Below are 20,500 nucleotides of genomic sequence, written 5' to 3'. Positions count from 1 at the left end.
GTGTGGATTAATGGGGTAACTAGTATGGGTTAATGGGGTAACTGGTGCTGGATTAATGGGGTAACTGGTGTGGGTTAATGGGGTAACTGGTGCTGGATTAATGGGGTAACTGGTGCTGGATTAATGGAGTAACTGGTGTGGGTTAATGGGGTAACTGGTGTGGGTTAATGGGGTAACTGGTGTGGGGTTTAGCAGTTGGAGACGTTTAGAGCTGCTCTGAGGTGTGATCTGAAAGCACAGAGGTGTAAGGGCTGCAGTAATGCCAGGAACAAACCCTTATTTTTCCATAAATCCCAAAAAGGTGGCTGAGGGGCACGTTGTGCTGGGGAGGTTCCTCCCAGCTCCGTTTCCCCCCCCCCAGTAATTCCCAGTTCCCCCCCTCCAGGAGCCCTGCCAGCCACACAATGCCCGGATTGTGGCCTGTGGTTCTGATGTAATTCCCACCAAACACTCTTTCCACAATGAAAACCTGAGCCCAGGCTCGGTGCCCTGTCCCTCCCCAGCACACAGAGCTCTGTAAACACTGGAACCCCACAAAATCCCGGGATCTGGGAGTGAACAGAGGCTCTAATGGGCACACAAAGACCCTCCTAAAGGCTGCTCCTCACAGGGTTTGCCCCCAAGTTCTTATTTTAGGGTTTTCTCGTAATCTGCCTTAAATTCCATGTGACTCAACGTTCTTCTGGACACGAGATCCTGCTTTGGGCAGAGGCAGAATCATCTGGGGGTGATAAAAATTTAAATCTTCCTGCTGCAGGCAGAGAGGTGGCTGGGAATTCACCTGGTCCCTGTGTGGCACGGGAGGATTTGGGCTGTTTGCAAGGGGAAGTGACTTATTCCTGTGATAAGATGATTTTAAAGGATGGAATTTTATCTGGGCATCACGGTGACTTGGGAGGCTGCTGTGCCAGCTCCAAGGGGGAATTCTCTGCTGCTCTCTCCACTCACCTGTGCCCTCAGCTCTGTTTTCTCTCCTTTTCCCATATAAAACCCTTTGCCATCTGCTTTTACCATTCCCAACCTGTCCTGGGATTGGGTCTCCCGGGTGGAAAGTGGAGGCTTGTGTTAAACTGAGCTGGAAAATTTGGGATTGGGCAGCAGGGAAGGAAACACCCAACTGAGGACGCTGCGGACACAACCCCCTGTGCCCACAGGATGGGATTTTGGGGGGCTCTATCCCTGTTCTGGGGAGCACATCCAGGTCCATCTGGACACACACCGTGTGTGTCAGGTTTGGGGGAGGAGGAGCGTGGCTGCCTCACTCAGAGGCTTCTCCCTCTTGCTTAGAAAATCCAAAGTCAACTTCCCAGCCTTTCCAGCCCCTCAGCCCCTGGAGCAGAGTGGATGCCAGGCTGGAGATCCCAGTGGATCTGTCGAGCTCACTGTGAAGTAACTCATGCACATGAGGCTGGTGAATCCCTGGGACCCCATGGAAGGGCCTTTGTGTGCTCCCTAAAACGGGAATAAATCCCAGGGCCTTGGCAAAACTTCCCCTCCCTGCTTCAAACACCCTGGGCACTGAGGCTGATGGTGTTTCCCAGCTCAGATCTCAGGAGCAGTGGGAAATTCTCAGGAAGTTTTTATGATATTCAGCCTAAACTTCCCTTTCTTTTATCTCCTTCTCCAACTTAATCCTCCCGAGCCACGGCCCAGCTTCCTGCTTAGTCTTTGTCCCCTCCCGTGGAAGTGGAGCTGCTGTGGAGCCCTCCCAGACCAGGACAAACTCCATGGTGGTCCAGCCAGGAATGACATGTTTTTAGTTCCCAGCCTGCCCCTTGGAATCCTCTCCCTTTTCAGGCCTGAACCCTGAGTTGGAATTGCACTGGACAATTCCAATGTGTGGGCTCAAGGACCCCAAAATCTATCCCTTCCCAGACGATTCCCATGTGGAAGTTACAGTTTAACAGCAAAGCCACGAGGATTTTAGTGGGATTGCTGGGGTTTGGTGTGCTTTGTCATGGATTTGCTGCTGGAAAAGTGGAGCCAAGCCGGAGGATTCCCTTGCAGGACGGAGCAGTGCACCTGTAGTTCAGGTTTCCACGCAGGATTTTGGGGGGAACAGGAACGGGTGAGCCCAGGGGTGGCTCCAGGCCTTCCAGGGGTATCCAGGTCCCCCTGGGGAGCTGCTGCAACCAGTTCTGTGCTCCACGGGCACATCCACAGCTCCCAAAGGAGCCAAGGAACCCTGCCAGTGCCTGTGGCTGTGGCTGTGCATTCCCAGCCATGGTGCCAGGGGTGTCCCAGCCCTGGGAGCAGCCCATGGACATACCTTTGCTCATGGGAATACCTTTGCTCATGGAAATACCTTTGCACTTGGCTGCTTTTTTTTTTTTTAAATTTTTAATCCGTGATCTAAAAATAAGGCTGGAATGTGCTCCGGTGACTCAGGGCACGGAGCGGGGTGTGATTGCCCTGGCAGTGCTGCCAGAGATCCACACCCAGCTGGCACCACACCTGATCAGGGAAATCAGGGAGAAGGGAGACTCCAGGCAGAGCTAATCCAGCAGTGTGAGTTCCCTGGAGGGCTCCAGGCTTCCCTGGAACAAGGGGTGAGTTCCCTGGAGGGAACTGCCTGAAAACAAAGGCTCCAGAACGTTCTGCAGGTGGGACCTGCAGGATTCCACTCTCTCCCAGCCAGGTAGTCATGGCCTGTAATGGGAAGGAAATGGAGCTGCACATCCCTAGGGATGCTCTCTCTCCTTCCAGAGTCCTTGGCTGGTTGGAAAGTGGGGCAGTTCAAGAGATGCAATATTTCACCAATTATTGGATCTCCCGTTGAAGGCAGAGCTGCCCCTGGCACATGTGCCCTCCCCTCCATCCGTGCAGATACCCAGGAATAGTGGGAAGCAGCCATGCCATCCTTCTCTTCCAACTGCCAGCTTGCAAACCTTCCTCTGGAATTTGGGCGGAATTTTGGGGCATCCAATCCATGCCCTGTGCCACCGTGGCCACGTCCCACCACACTGCACTGTGCCACCAGCCCCACTTTTTCTGGAGGCACCCCTTGCCTTAGGAATGCTGCTTTCCCTCAGGAAAACCCCGAGGGCTCCACTCGGGGCAGCACAAATAGAGGAGCAAACGCTGCTCTCCCACCCGGGTTGTGCAAAAAGCAAATTTCCTTCTGTGCCTCTAAAAAAAAACCAACCCAAAGCTGAGCTGGGGGTTCGGGTGGTTTCCACCTGGGAAGGGCCATCCCGAGGGGTTGGAGCTGGGGAAAAATCAACCCCCAAAACCGGATTGTCCTCAGGGTGAACCTGAAATGGAGGAGAAGGTTTCTCTTGACCTGGTAATGATGGGATTTCAAGCTTCTAATTTATTAAAATTGGGCTGGAGGCAGCGGCTCCAAAGGGTCCGTCTGTGCCAGGCTGGAGCTGCAGGAGGGACATGGAATGTCTTAAAATACGTGGCCTAGTTACGACCTGTTGTAAGGAGGTTTGTAATTTACCCAGGGAGGGACAGTTTGCAAACCTAGAGGAGCTCCCGGGTACTTTGGGAACTTGTTTATTCCCAAAGTGAAACACTTTGGCATCCCAAAGCTCCTCGTGCTGGTCAAGCTGCAGGAGAAGGTGTGGAAAACCCAGCTGGATGGTTTCAGCACCAAAATGTGGATAACCCCCCATCCTGAGCAGGAGGCAGAGCAGAGCCCAGCCCTTCCTGAGGAGTTTTCCCACCCTGGGATGGTTCCTGGGCCGAGCTCCTTGCCGTGCTCTCCCGAGCATTGTCCCACGCCACAGAAATCTGAGGGTCTTCAAGGAGGGGAGAGAAAAAAAGAGAATTAAAAATTGCTGCACTCAGGGAAAAATTCAATGGCTCATTGAGCTGTGGAGCTGCTGCTCAGGAAGTGTAAAAGGAAAACGGAGCCAGCTTTGTTCTGCCCAGACAAGGAGTAAATGCCACGGCCCCAACAGCCGCTCTCTGTTCCAAAAAAGCATGAGGTCATCCCTAAAAGCAGGGATTGACACTGGGATACCAGTCCCAGGCTCCCCCTTTGTCCCCCCCTTCTCTTTCCTGGCACCAGCCCGGCTCCGGGATCGCTCCGTGTGGCTCCGCTCCGGTGCCTGGCCCTGCTCCAGGAGGGGATCCAGGCTCCCACCTGGGCAGGAGCTGCTCCAGCCGAGCAAGGGCGGTCTGTGTGGGGGGCTCGGATACCCCTCGGGCTGCAGCCAAGGCGGGGTTGGCTTCCTGCAGCTCCGGTTTGGGGTCGTGCAGCTCGGGATGCTGCGGGTGTGGGGCTGCCCTTTAATGAGCTAAAAGCACAGTTTGACCAAGGCCGAGATCCTGGAGCGTGGCCTTGCCCTGACCATCTCCCCACATCCCTTCCCAGAGAGGAGCATCCCGCTCCCTCATCCCAGGATGCAGGTGGTGCTCTCCCAGCGCTTTCCACAAGCACCGATCCCACATTTTGAGCAGCGGGGGGAGGGGGGAAAGGAATACAAAACCAGCGCAACTCGGGCAGGTACTCAGGTGCTCGGTGTTTATTCGCCCTGCAAAGGAGTGGCGGCTCCCAGCTATGAGAAGCACGGCAGGAATTCCGAATCGGGAGGGATCAGCGCGTGTTTGTGCCGTGCCGTCACCGCTCCCGCCGCGGGGCCGGAGCGGGAAGGTGGCAGCCGGCGGCTGGAAGGGAAACGGGGCCGGTGCCAGGCGGGGATGGATGAGCGGCTGTCGGGGCAGAGCAGGCCGGGGCAGGCCCGCCGGCCCCGGGGCCAGTTTCGGCATCCCGGGGCCGCCGTTTCGGTGGTGCCGGGCCGGGCTCCCGCAAACCCCGCCCTGGATCCCGCCGAGCCCTGCATCCCGGGAGCGCCGCGGGCGCGGAGCTGGGAAGCGGAGGGAAGGGAAGGGAAGGCAAGGGAAGGGAAGGGCAGGGAATGCTCGGAGAGAGCTCCGCGGGAGGAAGGAGGCGGCTGCTCCTGCACGGAGCCGCTGCTGAGTCACCGCCCGTCAGAGCCGGCGCTGTGTCACCGCTGCTGTCACCGCGCTGTCACCGCTGCTGTCACCGCGCGGCTGCGGCACGCGGCTGACTCAGGGGCTGCGCGGGTTCGGGCTGTCTCTCCCTCGGCAAAACAGCCCAAACGAGGCCTTTCGCAGCCCGCCCGCTGCAGAGGGAGCTCTCTCGGGAACAAGGGGAGGCTCTGCGAGGCGCGGAGGTGCCACCCCGGTGGGTGCTGCCCTGACGTCAGGGATGTGCAAGGACGGACCCGGCGCAGCCCCGAGTTCCCGCTGTCCCACCTGCTCGGGAACACGGAGCAGCCTTTTTTTGGGAAGGGACGTGATGTGAACAGAAGGCTCGGTGTGTTCCTTGAAATGCTTTTGTTTGGTGGTGGTGAGTGATCTCCTCTCCCAGGAGAGGAGATTTGAGGCTGATCTGGAGTCAAACCGAGCTGGTGCAGGACGTGGTTCTGAGCATCCTGACCTGCCCTTAGTCCATAATGTGCAAAACAGTTTAAAACAGCAAATCCTGATTGTTTCAGGATGTATCCTGACTTAACTGCTGGGCCTCAGTATTCCAGTGCTTTTCCTAAAACAGGCAGCAGTGTTCCTGGGGTGTTTGTGCTGCAGCCAGAGCGTCCCTCGGGTTGTGTTTACCTCATTCCCGAGCACACTGTGCCCCTCACCTGCACTCCAAGATCCTTGTCCGGGTTTCACAACCTCCCTCAGGGCTGTTTGTGTTGGCCTTGACCTTGGAACACTCCTGGGCGACCCATCACTGCCCGTGCTCTCGTGTTCTCTGAATTTCTGTTAAATCTCAGTGGTTTTAGTGCTGCAGCATTTTCCATCCACCGTCCCACCCCAGGGGTGGGAAGTCTTGCTGCAGCCCCGAGCCCTGGTAATGCCTCCCTGGTCTGGGATCTGCCAGATCCCTCTGCTGCCAAAGGAACAGGGATAACAGCCCAGAGAGCTGCAAGATCTGGCGACTTCATCCCTCCTGGAATCACTCACCGACAGAGCGAGAAACGAGCTGACGTGGTGGGAACGCAGCGAGAGCCGTTCCCGAAAATGGGAACGTTCTGGGCAGCCCGGGAACGCTGCCGGGGAGAAGGGGAGGATGGATGAGCCGGGAAGGCAGAGGGTGCTCTGGCAGGAGCGCAGGAGGGTTTATTTTTGCTGAGTGATGTGTGCTGGTGACTCAGCGGGGCCGTTCTGCCGAGTCACGGGAACGCTCAGGGCTCAGCCCTGGCCCGGCGCCGGCAGCAGCAGGAGGTGGGTCCAGGCCAAACCCTGCAGGCTTTGCCCCTCTGGCAGGAAGGAGTTCTGGCTGTGTGGGTTATTCCTCCACAGTCAGATGCCAGCACAGGCAGGAGGATGTGCAGGAGACCCCTGGGTGTCCCGACTGTCCCGTCCTTCCCGCTCAGGCCCAGCCACAGACGTCACATCCCTGTCCCTTCCCAAACACCGAGTTCTCCAAGGTGGGCAAAGGGACGACGGAGCTGCGTCCGGACCCAGGACAGTCCCAGTGTCCCCCTGGCTGACATCACACCCCCCTCAGTGCTGCTCTCCAAATTCCTTTACCTCATGGGTCAGTCCCGCCCCGCTCCGAGTGACATCCCCAAAGTTTGTTTTGGCTTTTGCCACCTCCCGAGGACGCCCTGGGGATCCATACCGGGTCTGTGGATCGATGGCCTGCGGGTGCCAGTGACGTGCCTGGTTAATTGTTCACCCCGGGAACAGGGAACAGGAGCCGCCGTGCAGATCCCGCCAGGAGCAGCCCGTGCCCTGAGCCCAGTGCGGGTCCTGCTGTGGGATCGGGGAAACAGGGATCCACTGGGGTGGTGGGAAGCTGCAGAGCAGTTGGAACAAAACTTCTACCCCCTTGCCAAGGATTTTAAAAACACTCGTTTGGCAATTCCTGCCACGGAGCAGGACTCTCTCCACGCTGGCTTTCCTCAAGCCAGGCTGGGTTCCCCAGGATGCTGCAGGGACAGGGATGGGGACAGGGATACAGGCTGTGCTTCTCCCAGAAGTCCCCTGAGGTAACTCTCCCTCGGCTGATTCATCAGCCTCCTTCCATAAACAGGAAGCTGGGAAAGTACAGGCAGGTGATCCTGCGCTGCTGCAAACATGAAATACTTGGAAACACGGATTGCTTGGATTTTTTTTTTCCCCCAGCTGCTGCTAATTCCTTACCCAGGTGCACATTGTTTTGGGGAACTGTTTGCAGCAGGAAGGTCTCTTGAGTTCACAGAACGGACTTAGAAAGAACTTGACTTTGAGATGGAGCTTTTCCTGCTCCTAATCCCGCCTGCACTGCTTTGGAGCGCTTCAGGCTGGAGCAGGAGAGGAGGATCCTTCCCCCGGGGACCAGCCTGCTTCCTTCTCCCGTTTTCCACAGAACCAGACTTGGTTCCACCCGTGTGTCTCCCCGTGTCACCCCGACTGACGCCTCCCAGGGCTGGAGGGGCGGAGATTTCCGAATAACCCCCCTAGTTCAGGGAATCATCCCGTGCTGGATCGGGAATGCTGGCTGGAACACTGCCTGTTTTCTCCCACAGCATCCCGTGTTCCAAACGCTGCTCGGGGATCGAGGAGCTCAGCGCGTGTTGGATGCTGCTGCCGAGCCAAATGATCCCCGAGAGTGCCCCTGTGGTCTGGAATAAACTCCCTTAATGTCTAAACACAGGCGAGACAGCCCGAGCCTGCGAGGATTTGGGATGGGGCAGGAACTCCCGCCCTGCTCCCCCCCCGGGAAGGCTCAGCTTTGAAGCTGCCGGGCCTGGGGAGGACGTTGGAGGAGTCTCTAATTAAAGCAGGCACTGCAGGGCTGTGGTGGGCGGCTGGAGGGACCCGGGAGCGCCGCTGGATCCGGCTCCGTGTTTGCTTTGGCTCCTTCCTCCTCCCGGCTCCGTCTCCTGGGCGGCGGGAGGTGGGAGCTGCACCCTCTGCCCTGGCACTGAGTGGTCTGGGGCTGTGCTGACACCTCTGCAGAGCCCCCCTGGGATGTCACAGAGAAAACCACCCGGGAATGGTGCCCGTCCAAGGGATCCAGCGTGGCCGGAGCTGCCCCCGGGGTGCCCGGCCCTGGCTGCGGCTGCACGGCCCCGTGACAGGACTGCTTTGTTTGGATCTGGGGACAAACTCCTTCAGGTGCTGCTGCTGCTGCATTTCAAGGGAGGTGGTTTAACCACTGCCTGCTCCTGCCAGGGTGTCCAGCTGCAGCAGGGGATGCAGGGACACGGCCCCGCAGGAATGTGGGACGTGATCCTGTGAGCTGGTCAGACACGACCCCACGGGCAGGTTGGACATGATCCTATGGGCAGGTTGGACATGATCCCATGGAGAGGTTGGACATGATCCCATGGGCAGATTGGACACGATCCCATGGGCATATTGGACACAACCCAACGGGCAGGTTGGACATGATCCCATGGAGAGGTTGGACATGATCCCATGGGCAGGTTGGACACGACCCCACGTGCAGGTCGGACACCACCCCACGGACACGGCCCCATGTGAAGGTGGCCCCTCCCCAGGTGACAGAGACACTAAAGCCCCACCCCAGGGAGGCTGCAGGTGGGTCCGTGGGACCCTGGGAGCCCACCCCAGTGCCCAGCTCGGGGTGGGGCTCCAGCAGAGCTTTGCTTCTGTGGAAAAAGGTTCTTATTTTTCCGCTCTCGTCGGCAAAGTTTTTGCTGCTTCAGGGAAAGAGGAACTTGAAGCAAAACCAGGAAACGTTCCACTGGTGTCATCAGAGCTCCTGGAAGCCCTTTGCACGTGGCTGTTGGGGCGGACACAGTCCATGACCCTTCCCAAGATGGAAGTGGAAGGTGTCCCTGGAACTGGAGGGGCTTTGAGGTCCTTCCTGACCCTCCCAGGATTCCTGGATGGAGGGCGGTGTCCCAGCAGCCCCGTGCACGGTGCCAACCCCAGTTTTCCCCCGTTTTTTTGCAGGATTCTCCTGTGCTGGGGCCTGGAGCCGATGGCAGAGAATGTCAACAACTAACAACATAGCGCAGGCCCGGAAGCTGGTGGAGCAGCTCCGCATCGAGGCCGGGATCGAGAGGATCAAGGTGGGTGTGAGAACAGGAAGGGACCCCGGGCAGCTGCTTTGGGATCTCCCAGCGCCACTGTGACGTCTCCAGTTGGGATGTTGGAGCGTTCCAGTGTCCCAGAATTCCCTCCGGGATCTGGAGGAAGCTGCAGAGGGACTCTCCGTCGGGAACTGCGGTGACAGGATGAGGAGTGATGGGTTCAAACGGAAAGAGGGGAAATTTAGGTTGGATATACAGAAGGAATTCCTCCCTGTGAGGGTGGGGAGCCCTGGCACAGGTTGCCCAGAGAAGCTGTGGCTACCCCATCCCTGGAAGTGTCCAAGGCCAGATGGAGCAGCCTGGGATAGTGGGAGGTGTCCCTGCCCAGGACTGGATGGGCTTTAAGGTCCTTCCAACCCAAACCATTCCAGGATTCTGTGACAGGTCTGGAAGCAGGAGCTGGAGGAGCTCCTGGGAGGGGTCTCAGCACTGTTGCTCTTTCCCAGCAAAGCCTTTGGAGCACTCCCAGCTCCAAAGGTCAGGAAGTGCACTCCCCCCTCCTCCCTCCGTCTGGGATCCTGGAGCTGAGCCACCGTCGTTCCCCTCAGCACTGTCTGCTGGGGGAAGACCTGTAATTTAGCTTGTCTTCCCTAAAAAGCCTGGCTGGAGCCTGGAAAGGCCCTAAAAACAGCTACAAACCCTCGTGGTTTAAAAAAGAACCAGCCCAGGTTGCTCCAAGCCCCGTCCAACCTGGCCTTGGACCCTTCCAGGGATGGGGCAGCTCTGGGAAATCCTTTCCAGTGCCTCATCCCCCTCACAAGGAGGAATTTCCTCCTCACGTCTCAGCTGAATCTCCCCTTTTGTGTTTTTTTAGGATTTTTTTGTGTTTTTTCAGAACTTGCAGTTCTGTGCCATCGTTAAACGTTTCAGCGGGAGCCAAAAGCTCAAAGCGAGGAGGAAAAGTGGGATAAAACCCCTTTTCTCTGCAATTTTGGTCAAACCCCTTCCATCTGTGCTTCCACCCCACGGGGTGGGGACCCTTTTGTGTCTCTTGGGAAGGCAGATCCAGAGACAAGGAGCTTTTGGGGGGAATCTCCAAGCATTTTGCAATATTTAGCATTAAAGTTCTGCCCAGGAATGAACATTCCAAACGCCCTCAGCACAGAAATTGGGATCCCAGAGCAGAACTTGCTGCAGGGGCAAGGTCAAGGCTGTGCTTAAAGCAATTAATCCCTTAAGACACTAATTACCCCCAATCCCAGAGGGGAGGGATCGGCTTGGCCTGAGCTCGGGGGGACCTGTGAGGAGATCCTGGAGTGACCTGGAAACCTCCACATCCCCTGGGAGCCTCAGTGGGACACTCTGAGGGGGGAGGAGAAGGGAGGGATGAGCCAGGGGTGGATTTGGGAACGATCTGGCCCCTCTGGCACCAGGGAGGAGGGAAATCAGGGCTCTGGTTCCATCTCTGTCCTGTGTTTGCCCCACGTTCCACCAGTGATTGAAGGTCATGTGGACAAAAAAAGGGATCTGTTGGTCTCCAGAGCCTCTGGCAGCTCCCTGTGGACTCTCCCCCTCCTCGGAGCCCTTCCCAAAAACCAGCTTTGAACTCAACCGAGCAGAGCCTTGAGGAGCAGTTTCCAAGGGTTTCCACAGCTCTGTTTTTAACGTCAGAGGCTGCACCCAAACAGGCCTTTCCCTTGCCTGTTCATCCCAAATCCCTCAAAAACGAGGGCAGTAACTCCTGCTTTTCAATCTTTCGCTCTCAGCCAGGGTTATTTCCCCACACTCATCTCTTTATTTACGCCAGACCATAAAAACACTCCATTTCCACATCCAATTCCCCAATTTATCTCTCCCCATCTCCTTAATTTTCTGTGAGGAAAAGCTGGGTGTCAGCTCCCTCTCTCTGGAGCTGGGAACATCCCCGCTGACCTCCTGTTTTTTTCCCAACATTCCAGGTCTCCAAAGCCTCTTCTGAGCTCATGAACTACTGTGAGCAACATGCCCGGAACGACCCGCTGCTGGTTGGAGTTCCTGCTTCCGAGAACCCCTTTAAGGACAAAAAGCCCTGTATCATCCTATAGCTCCGGCACCGCCCCCGGATCCCTCCGGAAGGGCATCCTGCTCCATCCACTGAATCCGAGCTCCGACACCTGCACCTGCGCCCGGGGGTAAACACTAAACGTTGGCTTCAAACAGAACTTAAATTCCCGAAAAAAAAAACCCAAAAAAACAACAAAACACCACAAACCAACCAATTACACGGAGATAATAATAATAATAATTTGGGAGCGGTTTTTTAGGAAAGGGTGTTCCCGTTCCCGGGAAAGGGGCGCGTGGAGAGAGGGGTCAAAATTGAAATCGGAATTCAGAATAAACCGGGGTTGGAGGGAGGAGGGGGGGGGAGGATTTTAATAGGGATATTGGAATTTGGGAGGGGGTCGTGGCGTTCCCAGTGGGATGTGAGAGTGGAGCTCCAGGACCTGGCGCTGGACACGGCTCCGAGTGCTCTGATCCAATTAAGTCTCCAATCAGCAGGAATTTTGCTCTCGTTTCTGGAGAGGGAACCAGGAGGGGGGGCCCAGGTGGGAGCGATTTTGTAGAAAATTAGTACCAAAAAAACAAAAAAAAAAGAAAAAAACAAACAAACAACAACAACAACAACAAAAAAACAGCTGGAAAAATCCCTGTTGGGAATGGCTGGAGGGAGGTGGGGGGGCCCCTTCCCTGCATCCCACGGCTGCGCTCGGAGCAGGGAATGGCCCCCGGGGGGGAACAGATCCTGGGAGGAATGTCAGGGAGCCCCAGGGATGGGGGAGGCCGGGACCAGCCCCCCCGGCTGCTCCTGGGGGGTCTCTGTGCTGGGGAAGGGGGGAAGGACCTTCCAGGTGGGCATCCAGAATCTGGGAAAATCGACCTTTTGGGGAGTTTCAGCCCAAAACACGAAAACCAGCGAATTTCCCAACATTTCCCGTCTCCCTCACCGGGAGCAGCAAGTGGAATTCTTTCCAGGGATCCCAGGGAATGAGGCTCAGCGGGAGGGGATCGATGAGGTTTAGGGGAGATGAGGGTGAGGAGAAGAAACAGTTCAGTTCCCATCCCTTGGGAATCTCGAGCTGGGATTTGACAGGGAGCACCGTGTTCCCACTGGGATAACCCGGAGCAGGAAGAGGGGGAGCAGGAGAGCCTTCCTCCCACGGAGCCTGGGAGTGTGCTCGGGAGAGAGCCTGGAGCTCAGGGAAGTCCCATGGAGCTCCCCAGCCACTGGATCTGTCGGGAAGGGGACGGATCCCAGGATTGCCGAACCCGATCCGTGCCCACAGGGCAGATCCCGGGGCTCAGGAGCTCCTTGGAACGCGGCCAACAGTCCCAGAATCCCAGAATTAGGTTGGAATCTGGGATCATCAAGTCCAGCCTCCCACCGTAGGCAGAGGCACCGTTTGTGGCCATTCCCAGTTATCCTGAACACGGGTGTTGGTTTCGGGAAGAGGAGGAAAACACCAAAATCAACCAACCAACCACACCTGGTGTGAAATCCTGGGAGTTTCCCCATTCCCCCAAAGCTTTGGATTTGGTTTGAAACGCCAGAGCCTCCACTGGGATGGGAACCACAGGGGGCAAATCCCTTCATGGGACTGGGAGCACTTCCCATGGGAAAGGGGGGCTGGAGGAGACCCCTGGACTCGGCTGATCCCCCCCCCCGTGCTGTCGTGGTCCAGTTGGAGGGAGAATCCTTGCAGCCCAGACTGGGGCTACTGGTGGGAGTCACTAGCGCAGGCAGGATACTGGGAGCTTCTCTGGCTGCTCTCCGGAGGCAGATAGAATTCCCAGGGCTGGCACTGGCTCCCAGGCACTGGGAGCTGCCAGAGTGGGGCTCAGAGACAGGGAGAGGAGCAGAGCATGGCTGGTACCCAGGGAAAGGGATTCCTCCTGGGATACCGGGGGGGCTGGGATGGGCAGAGCTGCTCCGTTTCCATTCCTTGGTTGCAGGAATCTCGCCATTCCTTGTTTTCAGTCTGCCATCACTTGCCTTTTAAACAGAATTGGGAAAATCCCACGTTTTTAACACTAACAGAAACCTCCCGTGTGCGCCCACCCCGGCTTTCCCGGGATCCTGGGAAAAGCTCCTGTGTCCCCCCCACTGTGTCCTGGGCTCCTGACCCGGCATTCCAGGGCACAGGTGACCCCTTGGATGCCACCCCCTCCCGGTGTGAGGGAGCAGAGCAGGGAAAAGGGGGATATTTCCCTCTGTGCCCCCTCCCCGTCCCCAGCGCAGCGACAGCAAAACCCTCTTTGGTGAGTTCTGTCCTAAATCCAAAATAACTCCAAGCTCCCGCCCGCCGGGAGGGAACGGACACTCCGAGTCCAGCCTGGGCTCAGCCACAGCCGGGCTTTCCCTTCTCCAGGAGGGAATTCCCTCTGTCCTTAATCTCGTACAGTTCCAGCCTTATTTTTCTACTCCAGATCGCTGATTCTTCCTCTGTGTTAGAGACCAGAGCATGGTGCTATCCCGGAGCCGCGGGCACGGAGCGGGAGCGGAGCCGGGAATTCCCCCTCCTCCTCCTCCTCTTCCTCCTCCTCCGCCACCCGGGCAGGGGCTGCCGGACCCCCCCGGCATCCTCAGGGGCTCCAACATCCCGCCCTTCCCGGCCCCTCCTCGGCAAATCCTGTGGGATGCTCGGCCAGCGAATCCTTTGGGATGCTGGGCCGGCAAATCCAGCCGGGCACAGCACGGTCCAGCATTTTGGGGTCACTCTGCCTCCCCCCTCTTGTCCTTCCACCTCCCAGGGGTCCTGCCCGAGCTGTGCCCGTGCTGCAGCCGGGGGAAAGGGGCAGGGAGAAGGGAAGGAGCCGGGAACTGGGAGAAGGGGCAAGGAGCCGGGAAAAAGGGGCAGGGAGAAGGGAAAAGGAGCCGGGAAAAGGGGCAGGGAGAAAGGGGCAAGCTGGGAAAAGGGGCGAGGAGCCGGGAGGTGGGAGAAGGGGCAGGGAGCAGGGGCAGGGAGCCGGGAGAAAGGCCATGGAGCATCTCCCACGGGAGCCTGGGGACAGGGCTGGAGGCTCCTTGGTGCGGGGGCTCTGGAATGTGCCGGCGGCCGAGGGTCCCGCCGGAGCCGGGGGGTGGGAGCTCCGTGCTGGGGCTCCGTGGGTGACTCGTTTCGGTGGAAAAAATCCTTGATTTTGAATTTTTTTCTTTTTTTTCTTTTTTTTCTTTTTTTTTTTTAATTCTATCCTCGTCTGAGTAAATCCGTGCTCATCCTGTAGGTGTTTTTGTATGGCATAAATAGAAGTGCAGATTCCAGTAGTTGCTTGTACTTTGTTAGTGCATTTGCCAAATAAATTAAAAAAAAAAAAAGAAAAAAAAAGGGAAAAAGGAAGAAAAAAAAAAACCACACACACACAAAAAAAGACTTTTCAGGACTTTTTAAGTGCTGCAAAGGGCGAGGGGGGAGCGGGAGGAGCCGGAGCCCTGGGCTCCACAAAGGCCTTTTTTTGGAGGTAACCACATGCCCAGATCTGTCCAGCCTTTCTTTATGGCATGTGGTGAAGCCGGTGCCAAAAATAGAAAACTGGGAAAGAAAAGGGAGAGGGAAACATTGCTTCTATTTAATTTTTCCTCCCTTCTCCTTGTCCTGCCCTCCCTGTCTCGGGGGACGGAGCCGGGAGGCTCCCGGGCACCCCGAGCCTGGTGTGGTCCGGAGCCTCTGGATGCTCCCAAATCCCCCTTGTTTCCAAGTGCTTAAAAAGTCGCCTTTATTTAACAAAACCCCAATAACTCATTTATCCATCGCGCGGAGGCCGCGTGGGACCCTCCGCGCTCCTCGTTTCCTTCTCTCTGGTCTATTCTTATAATTATTATTATTATTATTATTATTATTATTATTATTTGCCAAACTCTGATCTCGTTGCCAAACGCCAATCCAGGTTTGTACAGACTGTCCTTAGGAAGTGGTCGGTGTCTGTGCCGTAGGCTCCTCATCCGTCTGCAGTTCCCGGGTTTTTTTTTTTCTTTCTCGTGTGCCATAGCCCGATTTCTCGCACAGTGTTTAATATTTTGTGGAATTGTTGTTCCGAAGTGAATGGATAACACAATAAAAAGGCTCACTTTGCATTTTGCCAGATTTCCTCTCCGGCCTGTCCTGCGCCCGGCACCTGGGTGAGGGGGGAGGAATCGGGTGGGATTGGGAATTCCGGATCCTCGGGGATCGCAGCCCCTCAAGGACTGAAACCCCTCGGGGATCCCCTTCCCCTGCCCTTGGGGATCCCTTTCTCCCACCCTTGGGAGCTGCTCCCACCTCCCTGGTGCTCCCCTCCCCATCCCTGGGTGCTCAGGTGGGATTGGGAATGCCAATTCCTTATGTGGACCCTCAGGGATCACAGACCGCCAGGAATTGCAGCCCCTCAGGAATCACAGTCCCTCAGAGATCCCCTTCTCCCACCCTTAGGAGCTGCTCCCCCCATCCCTGGCGGCTCCTGCCCATCCCAAGCAGCACAGGAGCCATTGGGCATCTCCCGCTTCCCGGAAAGCACCGGAGCCTTCCCACTCCATGGAGCCACAGGGAAACGAAACCCGGAGCAGCTTTCCCTCCCTTTTCGGAGAAAAAGGGTCTCGGCCTGCCCCAGCTTCCTGCTCTGCTTCCCAGCAGCTCCAGGTTCCGGGACCGGACCTGCCCGGTGCCAACGTGCTCCGAGGGAGCCTCTTTCCTGGAAGGCAGCGGGATCCAGGTCGGGGCTCCGGGAGAGGCTTGGAGCGAGTCCTGCAGGAATGTGCTGCTGCTGCTGCTGCTGCTGCTCCGGCCGGGCTGGAGCCGCGTGCCGGGAATAGCTGGGATGGTTCAGTCTGACCGAAACGCCGGCTGGGAAGGGCAGGATGGGCAGCGGGATGGACACTGGGACAGGGGACAGGCAGAGGGACAGGCAGAGGGACAAACAACGGCCTGGGTGAGGGGACAGACAGCAGGACGGAGGCCCCGTGCCAGTGTCCCACAACCAGCGGGGGACAAGGAAGGAGTCCCTGCCCAAACTCCCCCAAAATGAAACCTCCAGGACACGCCGGGAGCGGCTCCTCTCCCGGGAAGCCGCTTCCAAGCGCCGGAGCCGGCACAGGGCGGCGGTGCCACCAGACCTTGTGCCAATGCGGAGCGACACCGGCCGGGTGGCACCGGGGCTGGGAGCGGCTAAAAATAACCCGCCCGCCTCCGCCGGGCTATTTTTAGCCCGGCTGCGGTTCTAATTAAATCCCCGCCGCTCCAATTAACTCCCTGCCCTCGGAGCCCCCTGGCACCCGACGGCACCGGGTGGCCCAGGGACGGCCGCGGGTCCCGGCGGTGCCACCGCGGTTGGCAGCGCCCGGGTGGCACCGGGAGAGGGGACAAAGGCGCAGGGGGGTCCCCCCTCAGCACTGCACGACCCCGGGGTGTCCCCCCCCTCATCCCAGGGACCCCCCCCCCGGGCCCGCAGGGACACGGGGGGGCTCCGAATCTCCCACCGTGGGGGGGGATCCCACGACGTTCCCTCCCCGCCACGGGGACACCCGTGACGCAATGGGGCCACGGCCGTGACGTCACGGGGGTGGCACTTCCCGCTCCGGAATCCGCCCCCCCCGAGCATCACTGGGGGGTGAGGGGGGGGAATAGGGGGGAGCAGCTCCGCGCCTCAGTTTCCCCACGTGCAGCGCAGCCCAAATATCCACGGTCGTGGATCTCGGGACGGGCAGAGCTGCCGGGGGGAGGTCCCGGGGGGTGAGGAGGGCGATGCCCCCCCCCCCATTTCCTGGTCCCCGGTGTCTGTCTGTCCCTGGGTGGAGGCAGAGCCCGGGGCCGGGGCCAGGAGCCGCCGGAGCCACCCAGCCCAGACTCGTAAATCAGCGGCTCCAGAGCGGGATCCGGCCCTGCCCTGTCTGGCTGCAGCCGCCCCAGAGCCAGGAAGGGGCTCAGTGCCCCCCTCCCCAGCCGAAACCCCCCCATTTTCACCCCTCCCACCTCCGCGTGAGGGGTCCTGGCGACACGGGGGGGGGGCGGATTCACCCCTGGGGCCCATCTGGGGCGGCCGGGACCCCCCATCCCCCCAAGCACTCTCTCCCCTCTCTGTAAGGCCTTTTCCGGGGGGGTCTCTCTTGCCCGACACTCATCCTGCAACCCCAGGGCTGGATGAGACCCCCTAACTAATTGTTAATTATCTACTTAATACCCAGGGTTTACTTATCCCCCGGTGATAAAGCAGGGCACGGTGCTGGGAGGGGAATTACGGGGCTGGGGGGTGTCTGGACTTCTCCAGCCAAGCTCGAACCAGTTCAGGACCCCCATTCCCATCCCTGGGATTCCTCTCCCCCGTGCTGGGATGCAGGCAGGGGGCCGAGGGGGTGGGGATGTCTGGTCGTACGTGAATCAGGGACCCCCCCAGACCCCCGCAGCCCCCCCCTCCCCTTCCCCCAGGTGTCTGGATCGGCTCTGGATGGGTGGAAAGTGTGGATCAGTGTCCAGTCGGGATCCCACCGCCCCCACGCCCGGCTGGGACCGCGTGAGTCAGGGCAGACTGCGGGGGGGGGTGGTGAGTTTGGGGGGGCCGAGGAACCCTCTCTGGGGGCCGGGAGGGGCGAGATGTGGCTGCACGGGGTGGGGGTCCCGTTGCCCCCCTCTTGCTGGGGGGTCCAGGGGGTTTCTCTGGGGTCCATCGGGGGGATTCTGGAGGTCCCTGAGGTTGCACCGCGGTGGTTTTTGGGGGGGTCCCAGGTGGTCCCTGTGCCCGCGGGGGGGGGGCAGGGGCGCTGTGGGTGGGTGGGATGTGCGTGACCCGGCCCGGCGGGGGCGGCTCCGTGTGCGCTCCCGGGTGGGCTGCGGTCGGGGCTGCACCGTGGGTGTCCTGCCCGGGCGGGGGGGTCTGTCCCCCCCCTCCCGCCCCCGTGACGCACCCGGCCTGACGCGCTCGTCACACGAGTGGCCCGCGGTGACACCGGGGACAGGAATGGCCCCGTGACCTGCTGCCTCATCAGTGAAACGAGTTTCTGGAGCCTCAGCCGCCCTCGGGCCCTTTCCCTTGGGTTTTCCCAGGTGATCCCAGGGATCGCTGTGCCCCCATCACCTCCCCCCACCCGGCTCCCAGCTGAGACCTCCCAGCTCGTGTCAGGTGTGTCTGGGCAGACCCAGGGGAGGACCAGGCCGGGGGGGGCTTTGCTGTGTGTCCCCCTCTCGGCTGCAGTGGGGGGGTCACAGTCCGGGCCACCCAGAGGGTGTTGCCTCCACCTTGTCCCCTGGGACCCCCAGGATACATCGGGAGGGGGGGTACCCACGGTGGGGGGGCTGTGTGGCTTCACCCGGGGCTGTCACACGTTCCCCCTGTGCCCCCCCTGCGGTCACAGCCCCAAAGGAGGGCACAGGGCACGTCCCCAAGCCACAGGACACCCTGGCATGGCCACGGTGTCCCAGCCAGGCTGGACGGTCACTGTGTCCCTGCCCGGCCGGACACGGTGTCCAGCTGGGCAGGATGGTCCTGGCACAGCTCCCGGCCCTGTTGTGGCACTGCCCACACCTGAGCACACCCCGTGCCCAGCCAGGGGGGTTCTGCCTCCAGGACGGGGCCTGGGGGGTCCCCACACCCCACCACGGTCGCTGCCTCAGTTTCCCCCCAGCCTTTGGGTTCTCAGCCCACCCCTCCATGTCCCCAAATCCAGCCCCCGGGGGACTCCGAGGGAGAACCCAGGTGCCCCTGTCCAGAGGTGGGAGAATTCCCACAGCTCGGCCGTGGGAAGGGATGGGGGCATGGGGGGGTTTCCCAGGCTCTCCTCCCCCCGTGGGTGGCTGGTCCCGGTTCCCGCGGCCTCGGGGGGGCCGTGGTTTCTGTGGGGGTGGGGGGAAGCTCCATCCCATAACCCCGGGCCAGCCCCCACCCACGTGCCTCAGTTTCCCACGGAGCTCAGGGCAACCTGGGGGTGTTTTTCCTGGAAAGACCCTTTTCCAGAGAAGGGCGGGGTGGGAATTTCTCCCTCCCCAGCAGCCCACACACGGGCGGGAACCCCCAGCCCTGCACTAAAGGACCCCCCCACAGCGTGCTGAGCCCCGGGGGGATGTGGGGGGTTGGAGCCCACCCCAAAACCCACCCAGGAGCGGCCCATCCCACTCCCCGTGGGAAGAGCTCCAGCAGAGCAGAGGAAGAGCAAACACCGGTGACTTCAGATATTTTATTGCAAATAAATTTAAGTTCCTCGCTCAGTATAAGAATAAACTCTGGAAAAGGTTCAGCTCAAGGGTTTCCAAGTGCAAAAGCAGCACCCCCCTGGGAGGGGGGTGCAGGTCCATCTTGTGCAGACGTCGGTAACTCCTTGGAAAAAAAAAGCAAGTTTTTGCAACAAAAAAACTCCACCCCTCTGCAAGTCCTCGCCTCCATCGGGTCCCAGCTGCCAAAAATCCTGACAGTCTCCAGCTCTGGGGTCACCCCCGCGGGCTCTGGGGGTCCCCAGCTCCGGCCCCTGGGCCAGCACGACTCCTCGGCCGGCAGCTCTGGCCACTGTCCCTCTGGGCTCCAGCCAGTGTCCCTCCAGGCCCTGGCCAGTGTCCAGCCAGGCTCGGCACGGCTCCCCCTCCATTCCCACCGCTGCGGCCGCGCTCCCCTTCCTCCTCCTCCTCCTGCTCCTCCTCCTCCTTCTGCTCTCCGGTCAAAAAATAAAATAAAATCGGTGGGTTCTTGGGTTTTGTGGGTTGGAACTGGCTCTGTTTTCTCCTTCTTTTTTATCCTGCTGGTTTATGTCGGCTTTTTTTTTTTTTAAAAGGGTTTTTTTTTTTCCAATCCTTCAGGTCCAGGCCGGGAAGGGGCCGGGAAAGGGCTTCAGCGCTCCTGCAGACACACGTAGGGCACCCACTGGTTCCTGTCGCGGCTCTCGGCGCAGTAACTCGCCACCTCCGCCAGCCCTTGGCCCTTCCAGGCGTCCGTGTGCGGGTTCTGGGGAGGGGAGGAAAGAGCACGAGGTTAGTGCCACCGGCGCCCCGACACGTGGCCCCGGAGCCCCGTCACCCTCCCCGGCGCCCGGCGCGGTCACGGGGCCCGCGGGCGCATCACGATGCCCTTCGCTCACCGTGACCAGGAGGCAGTGCAGGTCCCGCGGCTCGGCCCCCGGCTCGGGGTCCCCCCCGCCCAGGATGGCGGCGAGGCGCTGCATCCCGGACACGCGCAGGATGTGGATGTCGTTGTCGCAGCAGAACGCCTGGATGAGGGTGAAGTGGATCTGCAGGGCGATGTCGCCTTCGTCCTCCTCGTCGGTGGCCAGGACGCACAGCACGACGCTGTCGGGGTCCCTGTGAGGGGCACGGGGAGGGTCAGGACGGCTGTGGATGGTGCAACCCCTCACCCCCGGCGCTGTCACCCCCACCCGTGTCACCGGGGTCACCTCATTGCACGCAACCCCCCCAATGTGAGAACTGTCACCCCCTGCGCCATCGGGGTCATCTCACCGCGTGTAACCCCCCACCACGGGGGTCGCTCCCCCATGTCATCGGGGGTCTCCCGCGTGTAACTCCCTCCCGGAGCTGTCACCCTCCCGTGTC

At 59.6% G+C, this 20,500-nt stretch overlaps 2 protein-coding genes across 5 annotated transcripts in view; one reads left to right on the top strand and one right to left on the bottom strand.

Annotated features, from left to right (window-relative positions):
- GNG7 (G protein subunit gamma 7) overlaps positions 1-11,233 on the top strand; it is a 43,729-nt gene extending 32,496 nt beyond the window's left edge. For 3 of the 4 annotated variants that reach the window (XM_027705802.1, XM_027705805.1, XM_027705801.1), the window contains 2 exons: positions 8,887-9,005; positions 10,925-11,233. In XM_027705802.1, the coding sequence (XP_027561603.1) occupies positions 8,925-9,005; positions 10,925-11,050 (207 nt within the window). In that variant the 5' untranslated portion in view covers positions 8,887-8,924 and the 3' untranslated portion in view covers positions 11,051-11,233. Of the gene's footprint in view, positions 1-7,161; positions 7,167-8,886; positions 9,006-10,924 lie in introns of those variants that run through there. The other variant, XM_027705804.1, reaches the window with a different exon arrangement.
- Positions 11,234-19,126: 7,893 nt separating this feature from the next.
- GADD45B (growth arrest and DNA damage inducible beta) lies at positions 19,127-20,403 on the bottom strand (the record flags this gene model as incomplete). The annotated part of the gene is made up of 2 exons (XM_027705797.1): positions 19,127-19,898; positions 20,032-20,403. Coding segments are annotated over 2 exons (486 nt in total), but the record flags the coding sequence as incomplete, so codon positions are not given.
- Positions 20,404-20,500: the final 97 nt, after the last annotated feature.

This window comes from Neopelma chrysocephalum, unplaced genomic scaffold (genome assembly GCF_003984885.1).
Source record: "Neopelma chrysocephalum unplaced genomic scaffold, ASM398488v2 Primary Assembly neopelma1_348, whole genome shotgun sequence".
NCBI classification, from domain to species: domain Eukaryota; kingdom Metazoa; phylum Chordata; class Aves; order Passeriformes; family Pipridae; genus Neopelma; species Neopelma chrysocephalum.
Note: the sequence above shows the minus strand (reverse complement) of the source record. Positions and strands in the feature narration are given on the sequence as shown.